Source organism: Centruroides sculpturatus, unplaced genomic scaffold (genome assembly GCF_000671375.1).
Source record: "Centruroides sculpturatus isolate CEXI.00-Female unplaced genomic scaffold, Cexi_2.0 scaffold622, whole genome shotgun sequence".
NCBI classification, from domain to species: Eukaryota; Metazoa; Arthropoda; class Arachnida; order Scorpiones; family Buthidae; genus Centruroides; species Centruroides sculpturatus.
Window position 1 is genome coordinate 174,242 of NW_019384842.1, and position 27,679 is coordinate 201,920.

General features: G+C 32.7%; 1 protein-coding gene and 1 non-coding gene across 12 annotated transcripts in view; both read right to left on the reverse strand.

The window, feature by feature from the left end:
• The window catches only part of LOC111630327 (zinc finger protein 540-like), a 90,900-nt gene continuing 63,221 nt past the window's right edge, over window positions 1–27,679 (reverse strand). For 8 of the 11 annotated variants that reach the window (XM_023374417.1, XM_023374411.1, XM_023374416.1 and 5 more), the window contains 4 exons: window positions 26,745–26,871; window positions 22,688–22,842; window positions 22,559–22,604; window positions 19,585–22,111 (listed from right to left, as the gene is read on the reverse strand). In XM_023374417.1, coding sequence (XP_023230185.1) covers window positions 20,520–22,111; window positions 22,559–22,604; window positions 22,688–22,842; window positions 26,745–26,871 — 1,920 coding nt within the window. In that variant the 3' untranslated portion in view covers window positions 19,585–20,519. Of the gene's footprint in view, window positions 2,336–12,720; window positions 15,248–15,694; window positions 15,741–15,823; window positions 15,979–19,584; window positions 22,112–22,558; window positions 22,605–22,687; window positions 22,843–26,744; window positions 26,872–27,679 lie in introns of those variants that run through there. The other 3 variants (XM_023374420.1, XM_023374414.1, XM_023374422.1) reach the window with 3 other exon arrangements.
• On the reverse strand, window positions 8,620–8,691 carry Trnaw-cca. The gene has a single exon. It is a non-coding gene; the product is annotated as a tRNA-Trp (tRNA).

Sequence of the window (27,679 nt, forward strand, 5' to 3'; positions counted from 1 at the left end):
AACAATTGATATGAAACCAAATAATAATAATTATTGTTATTCAGAGCTCAGTTTCATATTCAGTTCTCCTCTTACATTTTGTTTCTTTAGTCAGAATAACCTGATGATGATGAAATGCAAGTTTCTCTCAAATGAGTCTACAAATGATTCTTCTGTTAATGAAGAGATGATTTAATGAAATTTGATCACTTTAGACACTTCTCCCAAAGCTGATGCCTACTTGCCAAAGTAAAGGACATGACCTATCCAGACAGACAACTCATGAATGTTTACAAGTCAGCCTGTGTTTGAACCTGCATCCCTTGGCCTTTGCCATCCGGTTTCCAGATTCATATAGCAGAAAAAAACCAAACTACAGGCCGATAAACTAGATATCACTTGAAAAAATGAAATACTGGCAAGGAGTCAGTTGCACTGCTGACTTTTCTCGTGACTTTACTTCCTTCCATCTCTTAACTGAAAAAACTTGAATTGTCAGAAAATTTTGAATTTTTTGCAGAGATCATTTAGCATTGTTTATTAAAGTTTGAAATTAAAACATACTTTAAAGCCTATACAAAATTTGAACACATTAAAGATTGTATTAACAACCATTTCATTATGCTAGTCTGATCTCTCTTTTACTTGTATTCAAGAATAAACTTGAAATATCCTAATGAAATTACAAGACCAATTCTATTCAAATTTCGACCTCTCACAACAGTTTGCTGATGTGTTATAGTAAAATTATCCATATGACTCTATATCTTATCAACTTTCTGACTGAAGTCTTTCTTTAGAACAAGTTCTTTTGTGCATAGTTAATTCACTTGACGTCTTAAAACGTCTTTCAAAAAATCCATAGCTTTTCTTAAAATGGGTTCTTCTATGTGTCTTTTAACTTTAATTTCTGCTTAAAATTCTTTCTGCATATGTTGCACGCAGGATCTTTAGGCTTTTGTAAAATGCATTCTTATGTGCGATATTAAAGCTGATTTCTCTTCAAAATACCCGAGACAAATTTCGCATCCAAAAGGTTTGCTATTGGCATGACTCACGTTGTGTTCAATTAGTAACAGCTGTGTTTTGAAACCTTTTCCACAAATGTTACATGAGAAAAGCGTTTCATCCAAATGATACTTCTGATGTTCCAATACAGCTGATCTGGAACTAAATGATTTGTTGCAAATTTTACATTGAAAAGATCCTTCTTTGCTATGACATATCTGATGACGTGTTAAATACCGTTCGAGCGTAAATATTTTTCCACAGATTTCACACAAAAAAGGCCCAATACCTAAGTGAACCTTCTGATGGTCCATTAATGTTGTTCTCCACTTAAATGATTTGGTGCAAAATTTGCATTGATAAGCTCTTGCGTTTTTATGAACACCCTGATGTTGTTTTAAGGATTTTCTATTCTTAAATTGTTTTCCACACACTTCACAATAACATGAACAATGTATTTTATCGTTGTTCATGTGATTCTGAAGTCTGTAGGAATGAGACCGTTCGTGTATTTTCAAATCAGTCTTTTTCTTAAAACTGTTTCCACAGGTTTTACACAAGAACGACCTCACATATGAATGAATCTTCTCATGCGCCATTAATAATGATTTTAAGTTAAATGATTTAAGGCATAATTTGCATTGAAAAGCTTTTAGGTTGTAATGACTATGCAGATGTCGTTTTAAGTTAGATTTAGTCTTATATTGTTTTCCACAGAGTTCGCATGAAAAACGCATTTTACACTTTGCACTTTCTCTGCAGAATTCGCATACTGGCCTTTTATCAGAATTATACCTTAAATTGGTCCCAAAATAATTTTGACAATGAAATATTTTTCCACAAATCTCACACGGAAATAGTCTATTTTCAGGATACTTCGCTTTTTTCGGCTTAACTTCCTTTACATAACGTTTGCATGGGTCTTGGCTGACTTTCAAGCGATGTTTAACTTTGAAATGATATTTCCTGTGCTTCGCTAATTCAGAAAAAAGTTTAAATCTCTTCTTGCATTTTGAACAAGAAAACGGAGTCCCTTCTACATGTGATTTTGTGTGTTCCTCGAAATAACATTTGAAGAAAAACTGTTTTTTACAGACATTACAGGAGTAAGTTCTTTTATTGGAATGTACAAACAGATGATTGGCATATAGTATATGATATGAAAACGTCTTCTTGCAAATATGACACTCCAGCTTCTTTCTTGACGAAATGAATAAATGCCTTTTCAAAACATGATTTCTGGCTAATCTCAATTTAATAATATATTTTGGATTTAAGTTATTAATTCTTATATAATTTTTCCTGTGCCTGTCACGATTAAACCACTTCTTTCTTTTTTTTTTATTTCCTGAAATGAAAGAAATAAATCAAATTCAAATTTTCAGTTAATTAAAAGTAAACTTCTTTTTAAAATATCAAAATAAAAATGAAATTTAAGATGAAATATCTTCAATAACTTAAATATTTCATCCCTATTTATTGAANTAGTTAGCATAAGCATTTAAATTTATTAATATTAAAAAATAATACAAAAGTCTTTTAATTAATGCATAATTAACAAAAAAATTCAGAAATTCAGAATAGGGATAAGCAACAGATTGTTCTAATAGTTGAAAAAGTGAATTGCTAGATGGTGCACAAGCAACTGACAAGTTTGTTTATTGCTACATAGCTGCCTTCTAGTAGGCTTAACATTGTATCTTTGCCACTCCACCACAACTAACAGTTGTACCTTTCTCAAATCTTGCTTCAACAGTATCATGTACAGGGTAAGAGCTTTAATTTCATACCTAAGCAGTATTTTTAGTCCCAGCCATTTAATCAAATTAAGTCGAGCAAAACCAAAACCCTCTTTCAATTAATTTATAGATTACAAGAAACAGCTCTACATTTCACATGCAATTACCTCTGATAAAATGACAAACAAATTGCACCATGGAAAATTAACATCTCAACACACAACTGCAGCTATAATCTATCCACACTTCTATCTGGACTGTCCACATAGAGATTTTGGAAGTTTAGTCTTCTCCTCCAATCCAGCTAAGAAACACACTCAACGCATAAGAAAAAACCGTGATCTATAAATAACAGTAAGGTCACGCCACTATGCTTTAAAATCAGTAATGCGTCATTTTCTGGCAATAAATGACACTTTGATCCTGTTTAGCCCATTTTTCTCCTATCTTGCCCTATTAATAAAGAATTGTATCTGTTTTTTTTTTCAGAAAAGCAGAAGCAATTAACTACAAAAATTTATGAATTATTTTTACAATTACTTGTTGCTATTTTATTTTCTAAAATAAATGAAAAAAAAATTATTGTCTCCTCCAAAAAAAATAACCTAACTCCAAAGGTACAATTGAAAATGATGTTATTTTACAATCAAGCTTAAATGAGCCTTCATTTACACTACCCTTCACTAGCTGCAACTGACCAACACAGGCTGTTTTCAGTTTCAATGCATACATCACTCATTATTCAGCAGATGTGACTACATAGCAGCTACCGAGTGAAACACCTTTGCTCAGTTATAACTGTTGACTCTGCTGAACCTAATTAATAGCTCTATTGCTACAAAAGCACTTGAAGGCCTGCTTAAGCCGCAACAAAACTTGCGGCTTAAGCAGGCCTTCAAGTACTGCAATCACTTTATGGCAATCAAAGCACTTTATGGCATGGCCAAAGTTTGGCTCAAGCATAGACAGTCAGTAGTAAACATTCAAAATTCTTTTTAAAGATGAAATTTAGAACATTATTTATACATAAATGTCAATATCCTCACAGAATACTATTAACTGTCACTTTCATGATTATAGACTTTAATTTGATTCGTAATTTTGTTATATGCTATAGTTTGTGTTAATTTTAAAATATTTTTGGGAGTTTTCATAATGGGTAATGAAAGATATAGATAGTCTTATAACTTTGACTATCATTATTAATATGTGATGCCCTCAGTAAATTCTTTGAGTCAGGTGGCAAAGGGATTAATGAAAGGTATAAATTTAATCATGGAAATGTACAGAAATGTTAAAGCAAGTGCAGGATAGGTTAGTGTTACAAAAAGGGGGTTTACAATGCATTTTGGAGTGTATCAAGATGTGACTTTTAAGCCCATATCTGTGTTGTTATTGTTATTATTATTGCAGGATTCAGTGACAAAAGCACTAGATTAATGAGATAGAGTGTAATTAAAGAAGCTAGAAAAGGTTAGGAACAGATTACAGAGGATTAAAAACCAATAGAGATCAGGCTTTTAGAATCATATATATACAGTTCTTAAAATCGAATGGAATTGTTACAGGAAAGAAAATGAACAAGACTTAAAGATAAGTTTAAAAAAATGGAATGGGAAGTGATAGCAATGATAGTCTAAAAGACATGTTACTGCTTATAAACAAGCCAAGATGTCAGTAAGCTATTAATAAATCTGCATTCATACTCTGCTTTCAATAATACTTTTTGAACTGAACTGTTGTTTCACAGTAATGTTTCTAGCAAAGTCTTTTGAGTATATCAGATTCAACAGCACTTGTGATCCATCTTTGTTATAACAAACAGAGGAATGTTTTGACTGATCAACAGACACTAATCATTCGATATAATACCTGAACATTGGTTAGGTGTGTGTTGTGCCACTGCCGTGTCAGATCAAACCAAAAAAATGCTAAAATAATAAATCAATGTTAATAATAAGTTCCTACTACACAAAAATGTTTCTGCTAAGAAAAATAAAATTAAGACGAGTAAAAGGTTAATGTTATCTCTAGAGGAAGACCATAAAAGCTTAACTTATGAAGTCAGTATATTTACATTAAGACTATATAAGATTATATAAATTTACACAGTTGCTTCCCATATGAGCTGAACAATGTTAACCTCAGACTTTCAAATGTCTGCTTACTAAGAAAGCCTCCATTCTTTTTTCTTGTATTGTTTTTAACAGCTGTTAGATCTTCCAACTGGTCAAGCCATTTAATTGCATCTTCCATCACTTTTGTAAAGAGATTTCATCAAAAATTAGACAATTATGACATTACTTCTCAGGCATATTGCTTAATTTTTCTTTTAATTAATTAATCTTCATAATAAATCAAAATCAAATCCAAATTTAGCATCAAATTTACATATATATATTTTCCTACAGTACTTGGATGTGATAATGACAAGAACTTGTTTCTTTGAAGAAATTCATAGGCAGATGAATCCAAAATCCACTTAGTACTATATAATTTTGCTGACTGAGATTTGTTTGACTGCAAGATACGTTCAAAACTATCTTTTCTCTTTCAGAAAGTTTTTTCTATTCTCTTCATTGGCTAAAACTTTATCTTCAACAGCTGCAATCTTGTTGAGTTTACAATTTTCTGATATATCTGTACTTAAAAATCTGTAACCTATACAGTTGCTATCTCATTGACCTTAACACTTGTGCATCATTAATATAACGAGCAACATTATTTTTTGAAATTTGTCGATCACTTAATAGATTTCTTTCCATACAGCATGATTGTAGCACAATATTCAAAACAATTACTATTTATTTATGCTATTTTTACATAACACACAGTATACCTAATGACAACAAATCAAATCACAAATTTGATGAAACTTCAATTGCACCTTTGGCTAACATTATTTCAAAATATCAAATAATATGAAAGATATAACAAAATTTTCATTAAAAACACAAACTGTGGATTATTAAAAAATTACTAAAGTTAAAAATGATCAAAATGCAAACCTTTTATTGTAAAATTTGGCACTTTCACAATAAAAATTTTTTACAATATCTACTGTCTCTCGTAGACTTACTTTACAGATTCTAAACTTTACTGCTCGGAGCCCTCCGACAGTTCTTTCGGGTATTCATATTTATTTGCAGGTTTTTAAATTCGAAACAGACCTCAGTGAAGGTCGAACACGTTCTTTACGTTTTGATTAAAATTTTGTTACCGGATTTCAACAGTTCTGGATTGTTTACAAAAATTTTGTTACGTCTTCGAGCCGTTTTTGCCGTCAACTCTTAACAGTGCAACTAGACGCAAGCGAGCGAGAAACGTCATCACCTCTTCTCGCTCTCTCGCATCTACATAGTCGCACCATAAAACGACCGTAAAAGGATAAGAAAAGACTCGAGAATTACATCTTTTCTGTACAGTCTTCTATTTCTTCAATTTATTAACTTCTTTAAACAAAATTACTGCAATGACATTTTACTTACTCGATAATACCTTTGCAACTTCTGAATTCTCATTTATTTTGGCAGTAGTTTTTCCCTTCCTTGCAGATTGACGTAATTCAGGAACTTCAATTGGCAAAGATGGCGGGCAATTGAAAAATTTCGTAGGACAAGCATCACCTGTTAGGTCCCATATTTTACGTGGCATCTCGATTCTCTTACCCTTAATTATATACACAAAATTCTTAATTATATATCTTTCATCAAAATGCAAGTCACATATTTGCGATTTTGCGGAAAATTCTAAATCATTTCTTTCAGGAATTAAACTTCTCCACTTATCTAACATGTTCGGTTTCGCCCTGAAAAAATGACGCTTCTTACGAAATTTCCTGATACTAGACAAACACCCAGGGACGAAACAAGTATTTGTATTTGGCATGCTGCTATTATTTCACTTTATCGTAGAAAAATATTACGAAATTGTTCGAAAACGACAAAACTATTTTAATAAACGACTTCTTCTTGCCTCAATCCTACTGGAGCTCCAGCTATCGGCAACCTAATACATTGAGTGCGTTCGTTAATTAAAGTAACCGTCTGATGTCGTCTGCCGGAGTATATGAACTTCTGTTTCATATGGGAGTTTATGAACGCGTTCCATAGAAACTTTTAAACGCGCCGAGTTACACGAAAGAATAAAAGAACGCACCCGTTAACTCTAAAACATAGCTGAGACACCAGACTCTGGTTGTATTTAAATTTATTTACAAATAAATTATTTCGTAATGGATGTTTAAATATATATATATACAATTTTAAATATAAAATTAAAATAATTTTTTTTTCTTATTTATCTCTGTTAAAATTGAAGCGATGACGTCATGCCGGAAGGCGCTTTAACGAATTACAGCCATGTTTTTTTTTAAACTCTTTTTACCCCTTTAGCACTAAGAGGGCCTGTTTTAAGCAAGACCATTATGGGTTCCGCCAGTCCCACAATAAGGCGACTGGATGGTGAGGGCCTGACATATCCGAACGGATCAACCCCCAAAAATTCATGGAAATTTTTCGACTTTTTCGGATTCGATCCCGGGTCCCCCAGAGCGGTAGGCTGCCTTGACCGCTCGGTCTTTCGGCCTCAAACAGCCATAGTTATTAGATAATCAAGTAACCAATTATAATTTAGTAACCATGATTACAGCATACCGTTCGGAGGAATCCGGAGATCGTATTCGGATGGGTCAAAAAGACCTCGGGAATTTTTTTGAATTGATCTATCTGAATATGTCAGGACTCTTAAAATTGTTTCGTACTTGTAACTCTATATTATGTTATAGTATTTGATTTATATTTACAAAGGTTATCTTATGTAAGAATTTATCACACCAAGTTCCTAATTTAACACATTTTAAAAGTTGTGTACAGTACATTAGAGAAATACAGAATTTTTAATATGTGTTACATTGGTCATTCGGTGTGATAAACCTTTATGTAGATACGATAACCTTTAGTTATAATAGTCTAACTTACCCGTTTTTACTGTGTGCAAAAATTAAGTTTACCCTTTTCTGAGACTAATTAGAAAACCTTTAGATGAGTTTAAAAATATGTTCGATTTCTCGCAAAAACACCGAATCTAAAATAGTACAGTGGAAGCCGTTCTTCAGAATAATCCGTATCCCTCTCCTTCCCCTCGGGGAAAATTTCCAAAATTTCTTTTTAGTATGCATTCTCATGACATATTCTAATTGTGTACTAAATTTCAACTTTCAACTCCTAACCGCTTGGGGCTCTGCGCTTATTATTATTATTATTATTAACACATCTGTATTATATTATAACATTTAAAAAATAGCCGTTTGATAAATTTTACGATTAGCACATAAGACATTTCGAGTGATATTCGAAAATGATTTGTTTACGGAAACAATTATACTTTGTTGAATTGCTAATTTTCAAAATTTACTTGGCGCATATAAATATTTATCTTTCAAAGTAATTCACTGACATCTGAAAATAGTAGCGAATTCAGGTGAGAGATAAAATTGTAATCTTACTTTCATTATTATTTTATGGGATCACGTACATATTTGAGGTTGGACATTGCCCGAAGGGAGGTTATGTGGTCCAGGCAAGGGTTTTGCAGTGTGAAGTTAACGAAGTGCAAAATGTGTTAATTTTAAGTTCATCGTATACGGTAATGTTTCAAAATGTTCATAATCTGTTGGAATATTCGTTTCTTATTCAAAAACACGGGTCATAGCTGCAAATTTTATTTGTCTTGTGTGTATTTTCAAATTATTGTTTACTCATTGCCACGCTTTTATCATTATGTTCGTATTCGTGACTTCCATGTAAAGAAAGTTGATGGTTGTATTTAGCAATGCACGTGTAGCTGAGCTGTACTATAAAGTATAATTATATATAAAAATAATAGTAGAGAGTGAGCCGGACGTGATTCGAACACGCAACCTTCTGATCTGGAGTCAGATGCGCTACCATTGCGCCACCGGCTCTTGCTTTCCACTAGTTTCTTTTATTACATTTCAATGATGAACCGAAATTTTTTAAATTGGTATTATCATCGATTATGAATATAGTTAAAAATCCAGGGCTGTGGAGTCGCGTAAAAATCTACCGATTCCGACTCCGGCTAAAACACCAAAACTCCACGACTCCGACTCCCCTGGTTAAATCATAATGAAACGCTAGCTATTTAAAAACAAAAGATTTTATCGACTTTATTTAAGTTACATTTTTAAATATTTTGGCAACGTCTATAAACATATGCTCAAGACAGTTTACTGTCAGTACGTTTCTATATTCAACGGTTGACTCAACAGTGAATTTTCTGCTGAACGATCTGACGTCACGTTTTGCAGAAAAAAGAAACGCTTTCGTTGACAGGTCGCTTTTCAAGATGGCTGACTTAAGTAACGAGAAGGTGCGATCAAGGTCTTAGATTATAATCTTAAGACTTTGGGTGGCGATTGTGTCTGTTTTGCTAAATAATTAAAGTAACTCGCTTAACCATTATTTGAATAAATCCATTTATTCAAATGAACCCATACCTGTAACATTTTCTTGTGTACTGGGCCTTTTTTTAATAATTTTAATTAATTTCTTGAATATTTATATCATTAGGAAGACTTCAAGCGGGCCAAATATCGATCGTAATCAATTTTGGACAAAATAAAAAAAATCTTAAATAAATTATTTTGTTGTTTATGACATACCTGACATCCAATATCTTGTAAGCTAGTTACGATGCTAGTTAGAATCGTCTCCATATTTCAGAGGCCCAAGGCAGAATGTAAATGCAGTCAGTCTTTTTACAATGCGGAGGCCGGAGTAATAGTCAAATGCAAGGCTATTCTAATGTTAATACTAACTGGTCGGTCGCAGTTATGATCATTGACGTCGAGGCGACGTCAATGATCATAACTGCGTCACCGTAACGGGAGAGACGGTAATAAATCTGAAGAACTGTCAAATTGAAGTAAACAGCTTACCCAGCCAAGACAATTACGTCAGAAAAGTCCCAGATATTTCCCACGCTAATCGTATATAAAAAGAAGTCGAATTTGCACCTCCGGGCGGACAGCCGAAGAGGACCGCCAGAAGGAAAACCTCAGCGAACATCTCCCTGAAGAACTCTACAGTCGGAGAGCAACGGAGTGTACACCCTCTACGGACATAGCCGAGCGGACATCAAGGGACACCAGTTCCATAACGCCATCCAAGGGAATTTCGTTTAGAAACCGCCGATCCCAGTGCGTCCTACCAACGCCCTATACGATGAGATCGCATCCTACAAGATAAACCCTGCCCGTATTTTCTCTCTCTCTCTCTCTCTCTCCAACACGACCCTCCTAGAGATCTCTCTCTCGATCTTTAGTTTAGGTTAGAACATAGATATAGAATAGATTCCTTTGTTTGTTTATGCGTGTGTTTTTATTTTGTTTATTTCCTTTGATATGTAAATTCTCTTATTTGTTTATTAAATATGTTAGTATTGTTCTACCCGTGTAGTTATCTGGACACATCGTCACGACCCTTCCCCACTCATTTTTGCCCTCCTAAGCCATCCGACAACCGAGAGCGGGTCTTACCAACCCGTGCAGATTAAGTGGTCATTAGGGATCATCCCAGTGGTCCCCTGCTTACTCACATTAGCACTGAAAAAAATTTACATATCTGAAGATCCTAAGAGCCAACTCGTTTTGGAAGTTTACAGTGTTTAATAAAATTTTGAAGATTTATAAATGAAATTTAATACAGGCTACAATTATTTCTATTTGAATTTCGGCACAATAATTCTACCTACAAAACCAAACCCAACCCCTTAGTTTGAAGAGTCACAGCAAAGACATACGTGAGTGAACTTTCAAGGGGATGCTTCCCAAGAAAACTTTCAACGGTAAACTGGCCCTTATTTAGAAGTTAAACACTTAATATCTCAAGATGAAGTGATTTTGTAATAAAACTCATTACCCTCGAAATTAAGTTTTTTTGTCATCTTATGTTTTTAATAACAAAATATCCTAACAGATGGCACCACACACAATTTTATTTATCACAATTAATAATTTAAAAGTTATTTTTAAAGTAAAATCTCATAAGAAACGGGAAAGTTATGCAACTCTAAATGCTAGATTTTCTTGAAATGCCTTACTGTATTATTATAATAATAGTCATTATATGCAAGTAAAAGTTAATAGTTTATATGGCACATTGCAATAATTATATATTAGAATCACTTTGGCCCCAACTTCGGGTAACTGTAAAATAAAAACAGATTGGCGTTTCAGTCAATATTGACAAAAGTGATTTATTTAAAAGCTTTGTCTTCTAATGTTGAAAAAAAAATGCATTTTATTTTCCCCTAACTAAAATAATAGACTTGTCACGTGTACACTTGCTCTCACGTGTAAACAAAAGTAACGTGTTGTGAGCATTTATGCTCGTTTTTCCTGTGATTCTCTTTGACATAAAAATAATTCAGACCTCTACTTGATGCTATAAAGTATCTTATAACAGTAAAAAAAATGGCCTCAAAATGTACACATCATATCCTTACTATCATACCGCTGTTAATCCTAACTACTGGTTCAATTAGTTCGGATTAGTGCAACTGTACACAATACACACTTTTTTTTATTACAGATTGTAAAAAATTAAAATAGTCTAGTTCAAAAATAAAAGGGGTCTTAATTTTATTTTATTATTTAAGCTGATAGCTTAGTGTTTAAAAGTAATGCAAAAAGTCTTAATTAATGCATAATTAGCAAAATAAGAAGGAATTCAAAGTAGGAACGAGCAACAGGTTGGTTTAATAGTTTAAAAACTAAATTACTACATAGCACACAAGTGTGCTTACACTTGTGTGCATGTACAAGTGTGCTCCCATAGACTTAACATCATACAGTACTTTTGCCACTCTGCCATGCCTGAACCATTGTACCTTTCTCAAATTGCAATTGAAAGGCATCATCTACAGCTTTAATTTGATACCTGTACTGTACTTTTAGCCCCAGCCCTTTTCTCAAACTAAGTCTTACAGTCTCGAACCCTAAAAGAGGGTTTGAGACTGTAAGACTTAGTTTGAGATATTAAATTAATATAAAAGTTAGATTAGATTGAGATAGCATTGTTTTATTCTCAACATGCAAAAATTTTGAACATTGTCAAAGATCTGACCATAAAAATATAGGAAAAGACTTAAAAACAAGACTGAAGATCAGTTTCACTCCTTTGAGTGGTTCTATCCAAAAAGAAGCAAGAATAAATAAATGAAAGCAATAACGACTATTTTTAACTTTCACTTTGAATAAAGTGAAGGAACAATTTATATTTTTAAACTTCCTAATCTTATTTTTTCTGTACATTTCTTTACTCCAAATTTGTGATATTTTGCAAAAATATAGCAAATGCACAGTTTCTCTACAGTTCGACATGTTAAAAAATGTCAAACTGGGTTGTAATTTATTAAAAAGCTTCTTGCTGTATTAATTAATTACAGAAGCTACTTAGTTACTTACGACTAATAAACAGGCTTATTACACACCCATCCAATTCAATTAACTTATCCAAAACGTATTTCAGCCTTACTTGCTCTTATCAATTGGAACAACAGTTCAATCCAATTGATAAGACAAAAATGAATTTTGGATAAGTTTAATTAAATTGGATGGGTGTGTAATAAGCCTGTTCATTAGCCAAAAGTAATCAATTTTATTTTATGAATTTCATGAAAATGGTTAAGTACTTTATATTTACTTTTAAGCAGATCCCGAAAGTGGTGGACAGAGTACCATGGCACTGCATTGCTGGATGATGGTGTGCATAGAAATCCACACACACAAATGCACAATTCACATACAATCTCCATAAAAACTGCAATTCAAACATTGTTATAACCTGGAAATATTAATAATTTGGTTATTTCATATCCTTTAAATGTAATTATTAATGTGCATACAACAAAAACTGGAGAAAAAAATTTTTTATATGTAATTTTAATTCTTACATAAATAAAACACATGAACAATTGATATGAAACCAAATAATAATAATTATTGTTATTCAGAGCTCAGTTTCAAAGTCAGTTCTCCTCTTACATTTTGTTTCTTTAGTCAGAATAACCTGATGATGATGAAATGTAAGTTTCTCTCAAATGAGTCTTCAAATGATTCTTCTGTTAATGAAGGGATGATTTAATGAAATTTGATCACTTTAGACACTTCTCCCAAAGCTGGTACCTACTTGCCAAAGTAAAGGACATGACCTATCCAGACAGACAACTCATAAATGTTTACAAGTCAGCCTGTGTTTGAACTTGCATCCCTTGGCCTTTGCCATCCCGTTTCCAGATTCATATAGCAGAAAAAACCAAACTACAGGCCGATAAACTAGATGTCACTTGAAAAAATGAAATACTGGCAAGGAGTCAGTTGCACTGCTGACTTTTCTCATGACTTTACTTCCTTCCATGTCTTAACTGAAAAAACTTGAATTGTCAGAAAATTTTGAATTTTTTGCAGAGATCATTCAGCATTCTTTATTAAAGTTTGAAATTAAAACATACTTTACAGCCTATACAAAATTTGAACACATTAAAGATTGTTATAACAACCATTTCATTAAGATAGTCTGATCTCTCTTTTACCTGTATTCAAGAATAATAGCCCAACTTGAAATATCCAAAAGAAATTACGAGACCAATTTGATTCAAATTTTGACCTCTCATCACAGTTTGCTTATGTGTTATAGTAAAATCATCCATATGACTCTATATCTTACCAACTTTCTGACTGAAGTCTTTCTTTAGAACAAGTTCTTTTGTGCATAGTTAATTCACTTGACAGCTTAAAACATCTTTCAAAAAATTCATAGCTTTTCTTAAAATGGGTTCTTCTATGTGTCTTTTAACTTTAGTTTCTGCTTAAAATTCTTTCTGCATATGTTGCATGCAGTATCTTTAGGCTTTTGTAAAATGCATTCTTATGTGCGATCTTAAAGCTGATTTCACTTCAAAATGCCTGAGACAAATTTCGCATCCAAAAGGTTTGCTATTGGCATGACTCACGTTGTGTTCAATTAGTAATGCCCGTGTTTTGTAAGCATTTCCACAAATGTCACACGAGAAAGGCATTATTACCTCCAAATGATTGTAATTTTGATGTTCCATTAAAGCTGATCTGTTACTAAATGATTTGGTGCAAACTTTGCATTGAAAAGATCTTTCTTTGCTATGACATATCAGATGACGTGTTAAACCGTTTCTCATCGTAAATGCTTTTCCACAGATTTCACACAAGAAAGGCTTCACACCTGAGTGAATCTTCTGATGGACCATTAATCCTGATCTCAACTTAAATGATTTGGTGCATAATTTGCATTGATAAGCTCTTATGTTAGTATGAATCATCTTATGTTGTCTTAAGCAATTTCTATTCTTAAATTCTTTTCCACAGATTTCACACAAGACCCAAACCTGAGTAAACCCAACACCTGAGTGAACCTTCATATGGGCCAGTAATGATGTTTTCCACTTATATGATTTGGTGCAAAATTTGCATTGATAAGCTCTTGTGTTTTTATGAACACTCTGATGTTGTTTTAAGTAATTTCTATTCTTAAATTGTTTTCCACAGACTTCACAATCACATGAACAATGTATTTTATCGTTGTTCATGTGATTCTGAAGTCTGTAAGAATGAGACCGTTCGTGTATTTTCAAATCAGTCTTTTTCTTAAAACTTTTTCCACAGATTTTACACAAGAACGACCTCACATATGAATGAATCTTCTCATGCGCCATTAATAATGATTTTAAGTTAAATGATTTAAGGCATAATTTGCATTGAAAAGCTTTTAGGCTGTAATGACTATGCAGATGTCGTTTTAAGTTAGATTTAGTCTTATATTGTTTTCCACAGAGTTCGCATGAAAAACGCATTTTACACTTTGCACTTTTTCTGCAGAATTCGCATACTGGCCTTTTATCAGAATTATACCTTAAATTGGTCCCAAAATAATTTTGACAATGAAATATTTTCCCACAAATCTCACACGGAAATAGTCTATTTTCAGGATACTTTGCTTTTTTCGGCTTAACTTCCTTTACATAATGTTTGCATGGGTCATGGCTGACTTTCAAGCGATGTTTAACTTTGAAATGATATTTCCTGTGCTTCGCTAATTCAGAAAAAAGTTTAAATCTCTTCTTGCATTTTGAACAAGAAAACGGAGTCCCTTCTATATGTGATTTCGTGTGTTCCTCGAAATAACATTTGAAGAAAAACTGTTTTTTACAGACATTACAGGAGTAAGTTCTTTTATTGGAATGTACAAACAGATGATTGGCGTATAGTATATGATATGAAAACGTCTTCTTGCAAATATGACACTCCAGCTTCTTTCTCGACGAAATGAATAAATGCCTTTTCAAAACGAGATTTCTGGCTAATCTCAATTTAATAATACATTTTGGATTTAAGTTACTAATTCTTATATAATTTTTCCCGTGCCTGTCACGATTGAACCACTTCTTTCTTGTTTTTTTATTTCCTGAAATGAAAGAAATAAATCAAATTCAAATTTTCAGTTAATTAAAAGTGAACTTCTTTTTAAAATATCAAAATAAAAATGAAATTTAAGATGAAATATCTTCAATAACTTAAATATTTCATCCCTATTTATTGAAAATTAAAACAACGAATAAAAAAAATCAATTATGTATTTCATTTTGACATAATTTTAAAAATATTTTTGTTTTATTTTTATTAGTTTTACAGGTTGCTGCATAATTTTTGCAAATTTAGTGTTTATTCATGTAAATGTAATGAGGTAATTCCCAAAGTTATGGCCTTAAGTCGCAAAACACACTTATATAAAAACGTATAAAGTAATTTTCGTTACTTCCAATTTCGTTATTTCATGAAGACAACCTTCTAATTTCTGTAGAATCAAAAGAATCACATAATTTATTATTGTTGACTGAATAATAGCAATTACCTTCGTGGTTCTTGATATTTGATACATCGTTTTCGTTCTGCTGCAACTAATTAGAAACAAAATAATTAATTACATTTACTGTATATTTATTTACTCTTCATTTCCAAATTTCATTTTAATGCTACTAACCTTTAAATTTTGGAAGTGGAAACTTTCAAAATTCAATTTTTCACAAATAACTTTGCATTGTAATTTTAATTTTGGATCCAGCAGAATATCAGGATTATTATTATTCCATCGTAAATCTTTAACAGTCAGATATCTTTCTTCCTCTTGTACGTTTTCTAAAAGAATAAATAAAGCTTAGAAATAAAGCTTAATTTTATACAAAATCTAAAAACTTACTGTATATAAAGTTAATGAATTCTGAATCACATCATTTTATATACTAGTGTAATATTTTATTAATAAAAATGTTTTACAATTTGCAAATTCCTACGTACAAAATAATAAATATTGGATTTATGGAAGACTCAGACACTTGAAAAACACGAAAACAATTTAGATACTTAATGATAGAATATATTTTTCTTTAAATATGAAATTTAAATTACTTTAGAATAGATCGCGACCCATCTGACAACAGTAGGCTACCATCTTATTTGCTTTAAAGCATCAAAACATTCTTAGAAATGGTTGGAACTCAATACAGCATACCAACCAAATAAATAAACATGACATTGGGTTAAGTTGAAACATTCTTTCAGAGTTATTTCTACCCATTCTTGTTACTGCAAATGCATCCACATACATGCAGCAGAATGATACATGGTGGAATTCATTATGTCTTGTTGTGAATGGAGTTTAGCAACAGAATGTAACTTCAAGAACACCACAGGAGCAAAACACTGGCATATTAAACATGTTGAATGAGGCAGATGGTAAGTAAGAAAAAAATTGATGTGTATAAATATGTAAGTACAGGTAACCCCCGTATAACACGGCACTTCTATAGCACGGATTCACTCTAACACGGTTCGAGAATTGGTACCATCCCCCGTATAACACGGTACTTTTATAGCACGGATTCACTCTAACACGGTTCGAGAATTGGGAATATCCCCCGTATAACACGGTGGTTTTATAGCACGGGTTCACTCTAACATGGTTCAAGAATTGGGTAAAACCCTCGTACAACATGAAATGTAATAAAGAGTGCATTCTTTTATACTTCCACGTAACTCCGCGCAAGCATTCTAATTCTTTTCGTGTCTACTTTGAATGCTCTTTCAACAATAATCCATTTAATGGTTAATTAAATTTTACAATTGGGACCCTTCTTTTGCCTCTAAAAGCTCATTTTAGAATTATAGATTCCTCCATCACGGTACTATCTAGTGCGGGTGCCGCCATCTTTCTTTCACCGTCGTTCCTAAATGTCTACAAACAGCAGCGCACTCCGATTGCAGAGCAACCACTATTAATGTACACACACAAAAACTATTACGAGTTGATGAAGCTCATGCTGAGATCATCATATAGGATGAATAATCCTCTAGTAAAATATTTACTTAAATAATAAATAAGTAATTTACTTGTGAAACGAATGAATAATAAATCCGATTTAAATAAGGATTTAACAGCATGCTTTTTAATTTTTGGAACCTAATCCCCCTTTTCGCACTAGTTCTTTGTTTCGTATAACACAGATTCGCATAACATGGCAATTTTTTGGAACGTAACTCCCATGTTATATGAAGGTTACCTGTACTTATATGGAGTAGGAACATTCAGACTGAAAAAGCTACCTCACGCCAAGTGGAGGAAATAGTTTTGTAAGGTTGCCGACTTTTAGAGGCAATAAGTTAATTGCGCGTCAGAAAAACTTAGGGACAAAACGTATGTAAGTGGTGGTGGTAGGAGACAAAGATGACAAGTGTCTTACAAAAACTGTTTATTTTTGACATAAAGTTAACTTACATAACAATGAAAGAACAATAAACAAAGAATGTTAAATGTCAGATGAGGTATGATGCTGGTGGAAGCCCCAGGACTTTCGAGAAGAAGAGCCCGCAGATTCGGAGGAAGGATACCGTTAAACGGGTGATGTTGACATACTGATTCACACACACACTTCTTAGCAGGCAGAGAAGCTTGGGTGGGTAAAACTGGCAGATGGACGAAGGTCCTGGAATCTTCTCAGCACTTCTCCGGAGAAGAATCAGCTGTTTGTTCTTCATATTTTGGGGGTTTTATAAAATTTTCCACAAATATCACCCTTTTGATTAGTCCCGTTCACCCTCTCCCTTACACCAATTGGTCATTCTTTTGTTTCTAGGCAAAACTTGAGACCGATCCAGGTCAGGAAAGGTCAGAGAGGTAATAACAAAGCTTTTAAAGTCCGTGCNAGACCTCTACTTGATGCTATAAAGTATCTTATAACAGTAAAAAAAATGGCCTCAAAATGTACACATCATATCCTTACTATCATACCGCTGTTAATCCTAACTACTGGTTCAATTAGTTCGGATTAGTGCAACTGTACACAATACACACTTTTTTTTATTACAGATTGTAAAAAATTAAAATAGTCTAGTTCAAAAATAAAAGGGGTCTTAATTTTATTTTATTATTTAAGCTGATAGCTTAGTGTTTAAAAGTAATGCAAAAAGTCTTAATTAATGCATAATTAGCAAAATAAGAAGGAATTCAAAGTATTAACGAGCAACAGGTTGGTTTAATAGTTTAAAAACTAAATTACTACATAGCACACAAGTGTGCTTACACTTGTGTGCATGTACAAGTGTGCTCCCATAGACTTAACATCATACAGTACTTTTGCCACTCTGCCATGCCTGAACCATTGTACCTTTCTCAAATTGCAATTGAAAGGCATCATCTACAGCTTTAATTTGATACCTGTACTGTACTTTTAGCCCCAGCCCTTTTCTCAAACTAAGTCTTACAGTCTCGAACCCTAAAAGAGGGTTTGAGACTGTAAGACTTAGTTTGAGATATTAAATTAATATAAAAGTTAGATTAGATTGAGATAGCATTGTTTTATTCTCAACATGCAAAAATTTTGAACATTGTCAAAGATCTGACCATAAAAATATAGGAAAAGACTTAAAAACAAGACTGAAGATCAGTTTCACTCCTTTGAGTGGTTCTATCCAAAAAGAAGCAAGAATAAATAAATGAAAGCAATAACGACTATTTTTAACTTTCACTTTGAATAAAGTGAAGGAACAATTTATATTTTTGAACTTCCTAATCTTATTTTTTCTGTACATTTCTTTACTCCAAATTTGTGATATTTTGCAAAAATATAGCAAATGCACAGTTTCTCTACAGTTCGACATGTTAAAAAATGTCAAACTGGGTTGTAATTTATTAAAAAGCTTCTTGCTGTATTAATTAATTACAGAAGCTACTTAGTTACTTACGACTAATAAACAGGCTTATTACACACCCATCCAATTCAATTAACTTATCCAAAATGTATTTCAGCCTTACTTGCTCTTATCAATTGGAACAACAGTTCAATCCAATTGATAAGACAGAAATGAATTTTGGATAAGTTTAATTAAATTGGATGGGTGTGTAATAAGCCTGTTCATTAGCCAAAAGTAATCAATTTTATTTTATGAATTTCATGAAAATGGTTAAGTACTTTATATTTACTTTTAAGCAGATCCCGAAAGTGGTGGACAGAGTACCATGGCACTGCATTGCTGGATGATGGTGTGCATAGAAATCCACACACACAAATGCACAATTCACACACAATCTCCATAAAAACTGCAATTCAAACATTGTTATAACCTGGAAATATTAATAATTTGGTTATTTCATATCCTTTAAATGTAATTATTAATGTGCATACAACAAAAACTGGAGAAAAAAATTTTTTATATGTAATTTTAATTCTTACATAAATAAAACACATGAACAATTGATATGAAACCAAATAATAATAATTATTGTTATTCAGAGCTCAGTTTCAAAGTCAGTTCTCCTCTTACATTTTGTTTCTTTAGTCAGAATAACCTGATGATGATGAAATGTAAGTTTCTCTCAAATGAGTCTTCAAATGATTCTTCTGTTAATGAAGGGATGATTTAATGAAATTTGATCACTTTAGACACTTCTCCCAAAGCTGGTACCTACTTGCCAAAGTAAAGGACATGACCTATCCAGACAGACAACTCATAAATGTTTACAAGTCAGCCTGTGTTTGAACTTGCATCCCTTGGCCTTTGCCATCCCGTTTCCAGATTCATATAGCAGAAAAAACCAAACTACAGGCCGATAAACTAGATGTCACTTGAAAAAATGAAATACTGGCAAGGAGTCAGTTGCACTGCTGACTTTTCTCATGACTTTACTTCCTTCCATGTCTTAACTGAAAAAACTTGAATTGTCAGAAAATTTTGAATTTTTTGCAGAGATCATTCAGCATTCTTTATTAAAGTTTGAAATTAAAACATACTTTACAGCCTATACAAAATTTGAACACATTAAAGATTGTTATAACAACCATTTCATTACGATAGTCTGATCTCTCTTTTACCTGTATTCAAGAATAATAGCCCAACTTGAAATATCCAAAAGAAATTACGAGACCAATTTGATTCAAATTTTGACCTCTCATCACAGTTTGCTTATGTGTTATAGTAAAATCATCCATATGACTCTATATCTTACCAACTTTCTGACTGAAGTCTTTCTTTAGAACAAGTTCTTTTGTGCATAGTTAATTCACTTGACAGCTTAAAACATCTTTCAAAAAATTCATAGCTTTTCTTAAAATGGGTTCTTCTATGTGTCTTTTAACTTTAGTTTCTGCTTAAAATTCTTTCTGCATATGTTGCATGCAGTATCTTTAGGCTTTTGTAAAATGCATTCTTATGTGCGATCTTAAAGCTGATTTCACTTCAAAATGCCTGAGACAAATTTCGCATCCAAAAGGTTTGCTATTGGCATGACTCACGTTGTGTTCAATTAGTAATGCCCGTGTTTTGTAAGCATTTCCACAAATGTCACACGAGAAAGGCATTATTACCTCCAAATGATTGTAATTTTGATGTTCCATTAAAGCTGATCTGTTACTAAATGATTTGGTGCAAACTTTGCATTGAAAAGATCTTTCTTTGCTATGACATATCAGATGACGTGTTAAACCGTTTCTCATCGTAAATGCTTTTCCACAGATTTCACACAAGAAAGGCTTCACACCTGAGTGAATCTTCTGATGGACCATTAATCCTGATCTCAACTTAAATGATTTGGTGCATAATTTGCATTGATAAGCTCTTATGTTGGTATGAATCATCTTATGTTGTCTTAAGCAATTTCTATTCTTAAATTCTTTTCCACAGATTTCACACAAGACCCAAACCTGAGTAAACCCAACACCTGAGTGAACCTTCATATGGGCCAGTAATGATGTTTTCCACTTATATGATTTGGTGCAAAATTTGCATTGATAAGCTCTTGTGTTTTTATGAACACTCTGATGTTGTTTTAAGTAATTTCTATTCTTAAATTGTTTTCCACAGACTTCACAATCACATGAACAATGTATTTTATCGTTGTTCATGTGATTCTGAAGTCTGTAAGAATGAGACCGTTCGTGTATTTTCAAATCAGTCTTTTTCTTAAAACTTTTTCCACAGATTTTACACAAGAACGACCTCACATATGAATGAATCTTCTCATGCGCCATTAATAATGATTTTAAGTTAAATGATTTAAGGCATAATTTGCATTGAAAAGCTTTTAGGTTGTAATGACTATGCAGATGTCGTTTTAAGTTAGATTTAGTCTTATATTGTTTTCCACAGAGTTCGCATGAAAAACGCATTTTACACTTTGCACTTTTTCTGCAGAATTCGCATACTGGCCTTTTATCAGAATTATACCTTAAATTGGTCCCAAAATAATTTTGACAATGAAATATTTTCCCACAAATCTCACACGGAAATAGTCTATTTTCAGGATACTTTGCTTTTTTCGGCTTAACTTCCTTTACATAATGTTTGCATGGGTCATGGCTGACTTTCAAGCGATGTTTAACTTTGAAATGATATTTCCTGTGCTTCGCTAATTCAGAAAAAAGTTTAAATCTCTTCTTGCATTTTGAACAAGAAAACGGAGTCCCTTCTATATGTGATTTCGTGTGTTCCTCGAAATAACATTTGAAGAAAAACTGTTTTTTACAGACATTACAATGGTAAGTTCTTTTATTGGAATGTACAAACAGATGATTGGCGTATAATATATGATATGAAAACGTCTTCTTGCAAATATGACACTCCAGCTTCTTTCTCGACGAAATGAATAAATGCCTTTTCAAAACGTGATTTCTGGCTAATCTCAATTTAATAATACATTTTGGATTTAAGTTACTAATTCTTATATAATTTTTCCCGTGCCTGTCACGATTGAACCACTTCTTTCTTGTTTTTTTATTTCCTGAAATGAAAGAAATAAATCAAATTCAAATTTTCAGTTAATTAAAAGTGAACTTCTTTTTAAAATATCAAAATAAAAATGAAATTTAAGATGAAATATCTTCAATAACTTAAATATTTCATCCCTATTTATTGAAAATTAAAACAACGTATAAAAAAAATCAATTATGTATTTCATTTTGACATAATTTTAAAAATATTTTTGTTCTATTTTTATTAGTTTTACAGGTTGCTGCATAATTTTTGCAAATTTAGTGTTTATTCATGTAAATGTAATGAGGTAATTCCCAAAGTTATGGCCTTAAGTCGCAAAACACACTTATATAAAAACGTATAAAGTAATTTTCGTTACTTCCAATTTCGTTATTTCATGAAGACAACCTTCTAATTTCTGTAGAATCAAAAGAATCACATAATTTATTATTGTTGACTGAATAATAGCAATTACCTTCGTGGTTCTTGATATTTGATACATCGTTTTCGTTCTGCTGCAACTAATTAGAAACAAAATAATTAATTACATTTACTGTATATTTATTTACTCTTCATTTCCAAATTTCATTTTAATGCTACTAACCTTTAAATTTTGGAAGTGGAAACTTTCAAAATTCAATTTTTCACAAATAACTTTGCATTGTAATTTTAATTTTGGATCCAGCAGAATATCAGGATTATTATTATTCCATCGTAAATCTTTAACAGTCAGATATCTTTCTTCCTCTTGTATGTTTTCTAAAAGAATAAATAAAGCTTAGAAATAAAGCTTAATTTTATACAAAATCTAAAAACTTACTGTATATAAAGTTAATGAATTCTGAATCACATCATTTTATATACTAGTGTAATATTTTATTAATAAAAATGTTTTACAATATGCAAAATCCTACGTACAAAATAATAAATATTGGATTTATGGAAGACTCAGACACTTGAAAAACACGAAAACAATTTAGATATTTAATGATAGAATATATTTTTCTTTAAATATGAAATTTAAATTACTTTAGAACAGGTCGAAACCCATATGACAACAGTAGGCTACTATCTTATTTGCTTTAAAGCATAAAAATATTCTTAGAAATGGTTGGAACTCAATACAGCATACCAACCAAATAAATAAACATGACATTGGGTTAAGTTGAAACATTCTTTCAGAGTTATTTCTACCCATTCTTGTTACTGCAAATGCATGCACATACAGGCAGCAGAATGATACATGGTGGAATTTGTTATTGCTTGTTGTGAGTGGAGTTTAGCAACAGAATGTAACTTCAGGAACACCACAGGAACAAAACACTGACATGTTGAATGAGGCACATGGTAAGTCAGAAAAAAATAATTGATGTGTACAAATATGTAAGTACTTATGTGGAGTAGAAACATTCAGACTGAAAAAGCTACCTCACACCAAGTGGAGGAAATGGTTTTGTAAGGTTGCCGACTTTTAGGGCCAATAAGTTAATTGCGCGTCAGAAAAACTTAGGGACAAATCGTATGTAAGTGGTGGTGGTAGGAGACAAAGATGACAAGTGTCTTACAAAAACTGTTTATTTTTGACATAAAGCTAACTTACATAATGGAAGAACAATAAACGAAGAATGTTAGATGTCGGATGAGGTGTGATGTTGGTGGTAGCTAGGGGCTTCCTAGGATAGGAGTCCACAGATTCGGAGGTAGGATACCGGTAAACGGGTGATGGTTGATGTTCTGATTCACATACACACACTTTTTAGCAGACAGAGAAGCTTGGGCGGGTGCGACTGGCCTGTGGATGGAGGTCCTGGAATCTTCTCAGCACTTGTCCAGAGGAGAATCGGCTGTTTGTCCTTGATATTTGGGGGTTTTATAAGATTTTCCCCGAATATCACCCTTTTGATTGATCCCGTTCACCCTCTCCCTTACCCCGACTGGTCATTCTTTTGTTTCTAGGCGAAACTTGAGACCGATCCAGGTCAGGAAAGGTTGGAGAGGTGATAACGGAGCTTTTAAAGTCTGTGCTCGTATTTTACTCCATTATGGCCCTTCTCTCTGACATCTTTGAACCTAAACGGTCCACCAGATGTTCTTGTGGCCATTTTCCCCCTAATGCATTCAGGCTTAACAGATGTCCCTTTAGTCATTAAACCCTCTTTTCTCAATTGTTTCGACCTGACACTTGTTCGCGAGCATCTCGACAAAGCTTTCTCTCTTGATGTTCCCCCTGCCATTTATCATTCCATCACATTTGTTTTACAATAGGTAAGAAAGTTTTCCTTTTGCCTGGGTTTTGTCACCAACACACCCTCTTGACCTGATTTGATCTTCAAAACTTTCCTACTTAGGAGTTTTGTAATTAGTCGAAATTTAGACGTGCTTTTATGACCCTCACAGTTTCTGGAGGTGCTTCTATACAGTATGAGCACTAGCAAGTGTCTTGTTGCTCAAGAGTAATACTTTGAAACAGTTGTTTAAATCTCCTTTGGGACTGTCCATAAATTAGATCTGCATTTTTATGAAATTTTTATTCCCCCTCCTTCCCCTCTCTTGTCTCAGTTTCCATAACGCCTTCTCCTCTTTACTTGTCCAACAAAACTGAACTCCCCTTAAAACCTTTATCACTTTATGAATGTCAGATACCATAAGTAAAAACCAAACATATAGGAACTTTGGAAATAAATATAATCGTCTTCTTCTCTAGCATTCAACCCTCATTGGTGCACGGCCCATTGTTTACATGTCTAGTGCTATGTGACTATATTTTGAATATATTTTTTTGTTTATCATTGTTCTTTTTAATTTGTAATTAATGTTCTGCTATTATGTATTGCATTTTAAACTTGTACAGTATATCATGGTATCCCCTCCTCTTTGCCCTGGTGTCACCTTTTCTGAGTTGCAACATTTGGAACTCTCTGATTGGTCAAGGGGAGTGTCACATGCAGAGCACTTACTTCCAGATGGCGGAAAGTATAAATAAAGGAACTTTTACCATGTGTGCTCTCATATTTTTTTTCCTTGGACTGTTCTGGAAGGACAAAAGGTGAAGTATTAGCAGGAACTTTCAAGAGGACGTTTGTGGTGATCGCCATCATGGAAAACATAAATTCTACTCGACTGGGGACAATCTGTGTCCAATTAGTGAGATATCAGCAATATTAGTTTTGAATTAGTATGCATGTGTATCCATTCTATTTGTAGTTAACATGTCATTGCGAATTCTCTAGGGCTAACTCTGAAAAAAGGAGAGGGAGGTGTATGTATATGTATAAACATGTAAATATTTTTATCTAGATAGAATGCAAATTAGTTGTGTAGCATGAAATGAATTGTGTTAATTGTACTACCTGGCTCTTGTGTTATATATATTGAAGGCAATCACACATATTGTATCAGATTAAATAATTCTTTTCTTTTGTCGTTTATGTGCACATGGCTTTGATCAATTATTCAGTTGCTATCATATTACTTTCTTCATACACACAGTGGATTTCAGTCTACAAAAGATACTACACATGCATTCCTCCATTTTACCTGATCTAGTGCATCATTTGGTGAAATTCTCATTGTTTCCCTATCTTCTGTGATTTGGACAAGTCACCAGTTTTTGGGGCATCCATGAGGTCTAATTTTCTCTGGGTCATAACAGAGGATACTTTTTGCCATTGAGTTGTCATCACTGCACATAACATAACAATACCAGCATAATTAAGTTTCTTGCATCTTGTCTGTAACTGTTCATATTTGTTTTCTGAAGTTGTTATTCATTATGTGATGAAAGCACATAAGACCCAATAATGATCTTAACATTCTCATTTCTATGACATGTAGTGCCTGTTTGTGCTTCTATGTGACATTTCAGCATTCTGACCCATACATTGCTACTGGTTGCACAACTAACTTATAAATTTTTCGCCTTAAGATGAATTGGCATCTTTTTATCACAAAGCGCTCCAGTTACCTCTCTCCATTTCATTCAGGCTGCACTGATTCATGCACGAACGTCTGGTGTTGCATTTTGTCATCGGATGAGATAAGGGAGCTTAAGTATTTGAATTTTGTAGTTTTTGTAATTTCTTAGTAATATATTAGGATTTTTCTATTTGTCTGTGTGCCACATTCTAAATATTCAGTTTTCTGAATGTTTAAATTGAAAGTCATTTTTGCTCAGACAATCTTTCCAGTCTTGTGCTTATTTTTCAGGGTTCTTTAGATTCTGGTCTGCAATTAAAACTGCAGATCAAAATGGTTGAAATAAATAAAATAAAATGCATAAACTGCATAAAATTTAATGTAATAAATTGATGTGCACTAAACCTCAACCCCTCCCCCTTGTCTGGCTTGGTCCAACTTGTTGTAATCCCCTCCCTCCCTTACAATATGGACATCGTCAATGGCCAGTCCCAATTTCAAAAATAAAAATTTCCATAAATACCAAACAATCTTCTGAATCACCAGGCTATATTAAGACTAATTTAATAATCTTACAGAAATTTTTTATATCTAAATATTAACTTAGCTCAATAATTTGGCAAATCATTAGGCATTACTTAAAAATTGAATTATTATATTACTGTTTATTTCCAAGAACTTTTTGACACTATTTGTATAAAAATCTGCTACAAATAAAATACTTTCTCTTTGTTATTTCGACATACCTTTATTCATACAGTCGGGTTCGTCATCAAATTTTCTTTTTATTTCGTGTTTGAAATCTTCATAAATGTAGTCGTCTTGAAAATATGTGCTGTTATTTTTATGTATCGTCTCTTCTCCATTTTCCAACTATTTTAGAAAAACATTGCATTAAACTATTATAACAATTGCTTTATTTAGGAAGATAGAATTGTTAAAATTTGTAACACAAAGGATGATCAGAATAAATAATAACATTAACTATTATAACAATATTTAAGCAGTGTTATAACTATTAATACTACATATATTCAATATGTACATGTATTGATCTATAGTTTAATGCTATCAGAATGGAAGTAATACCACAAAATTCGAAGTGTGCCAGAATATTAAGAGCAGAGTGGTGTATGCTGTTTTATAAGAATGTTCCTACTGTTTGTGTGGATTACATTTCTTATTCTTCAGATATTCAACATGCTTGAATGTTTATTTAGATCATTATCTTTGGGCAAACATACATTTTTGATGTTCTATTTCACTATCAGCCTCAACATGTGACCAATGACATACAATCATTAGTAATTATCATTAAGATGGCTTCTTGTAGAAAGCACATGCAAGAAGAGGCCCACATCTAAAGGACCATACCTTTTCTGGCCAACTAAAATTTACTTTTGAATTAAAGATGCCGGAATTTCCTTGTTGTCCTGATTGTTTCCATGTGCTTATTTGGTGATGATGACCCCAAGCACAGATATGAAGAAATTATTGACAAAAACATATCCCTTCTTCAGGTACGAATCTCAAGCAGTTTTTCACTAATATATAATTGAGACCAAATTTCTGCACATTGGCTTTGTTTTCTACTGACTTGGCTCCTCTATATGTGTAAAATGCCAAACACTAGTTAGACAATGCATGCNAGATCAAAATGGTTGAAATAAATAAAATAAAA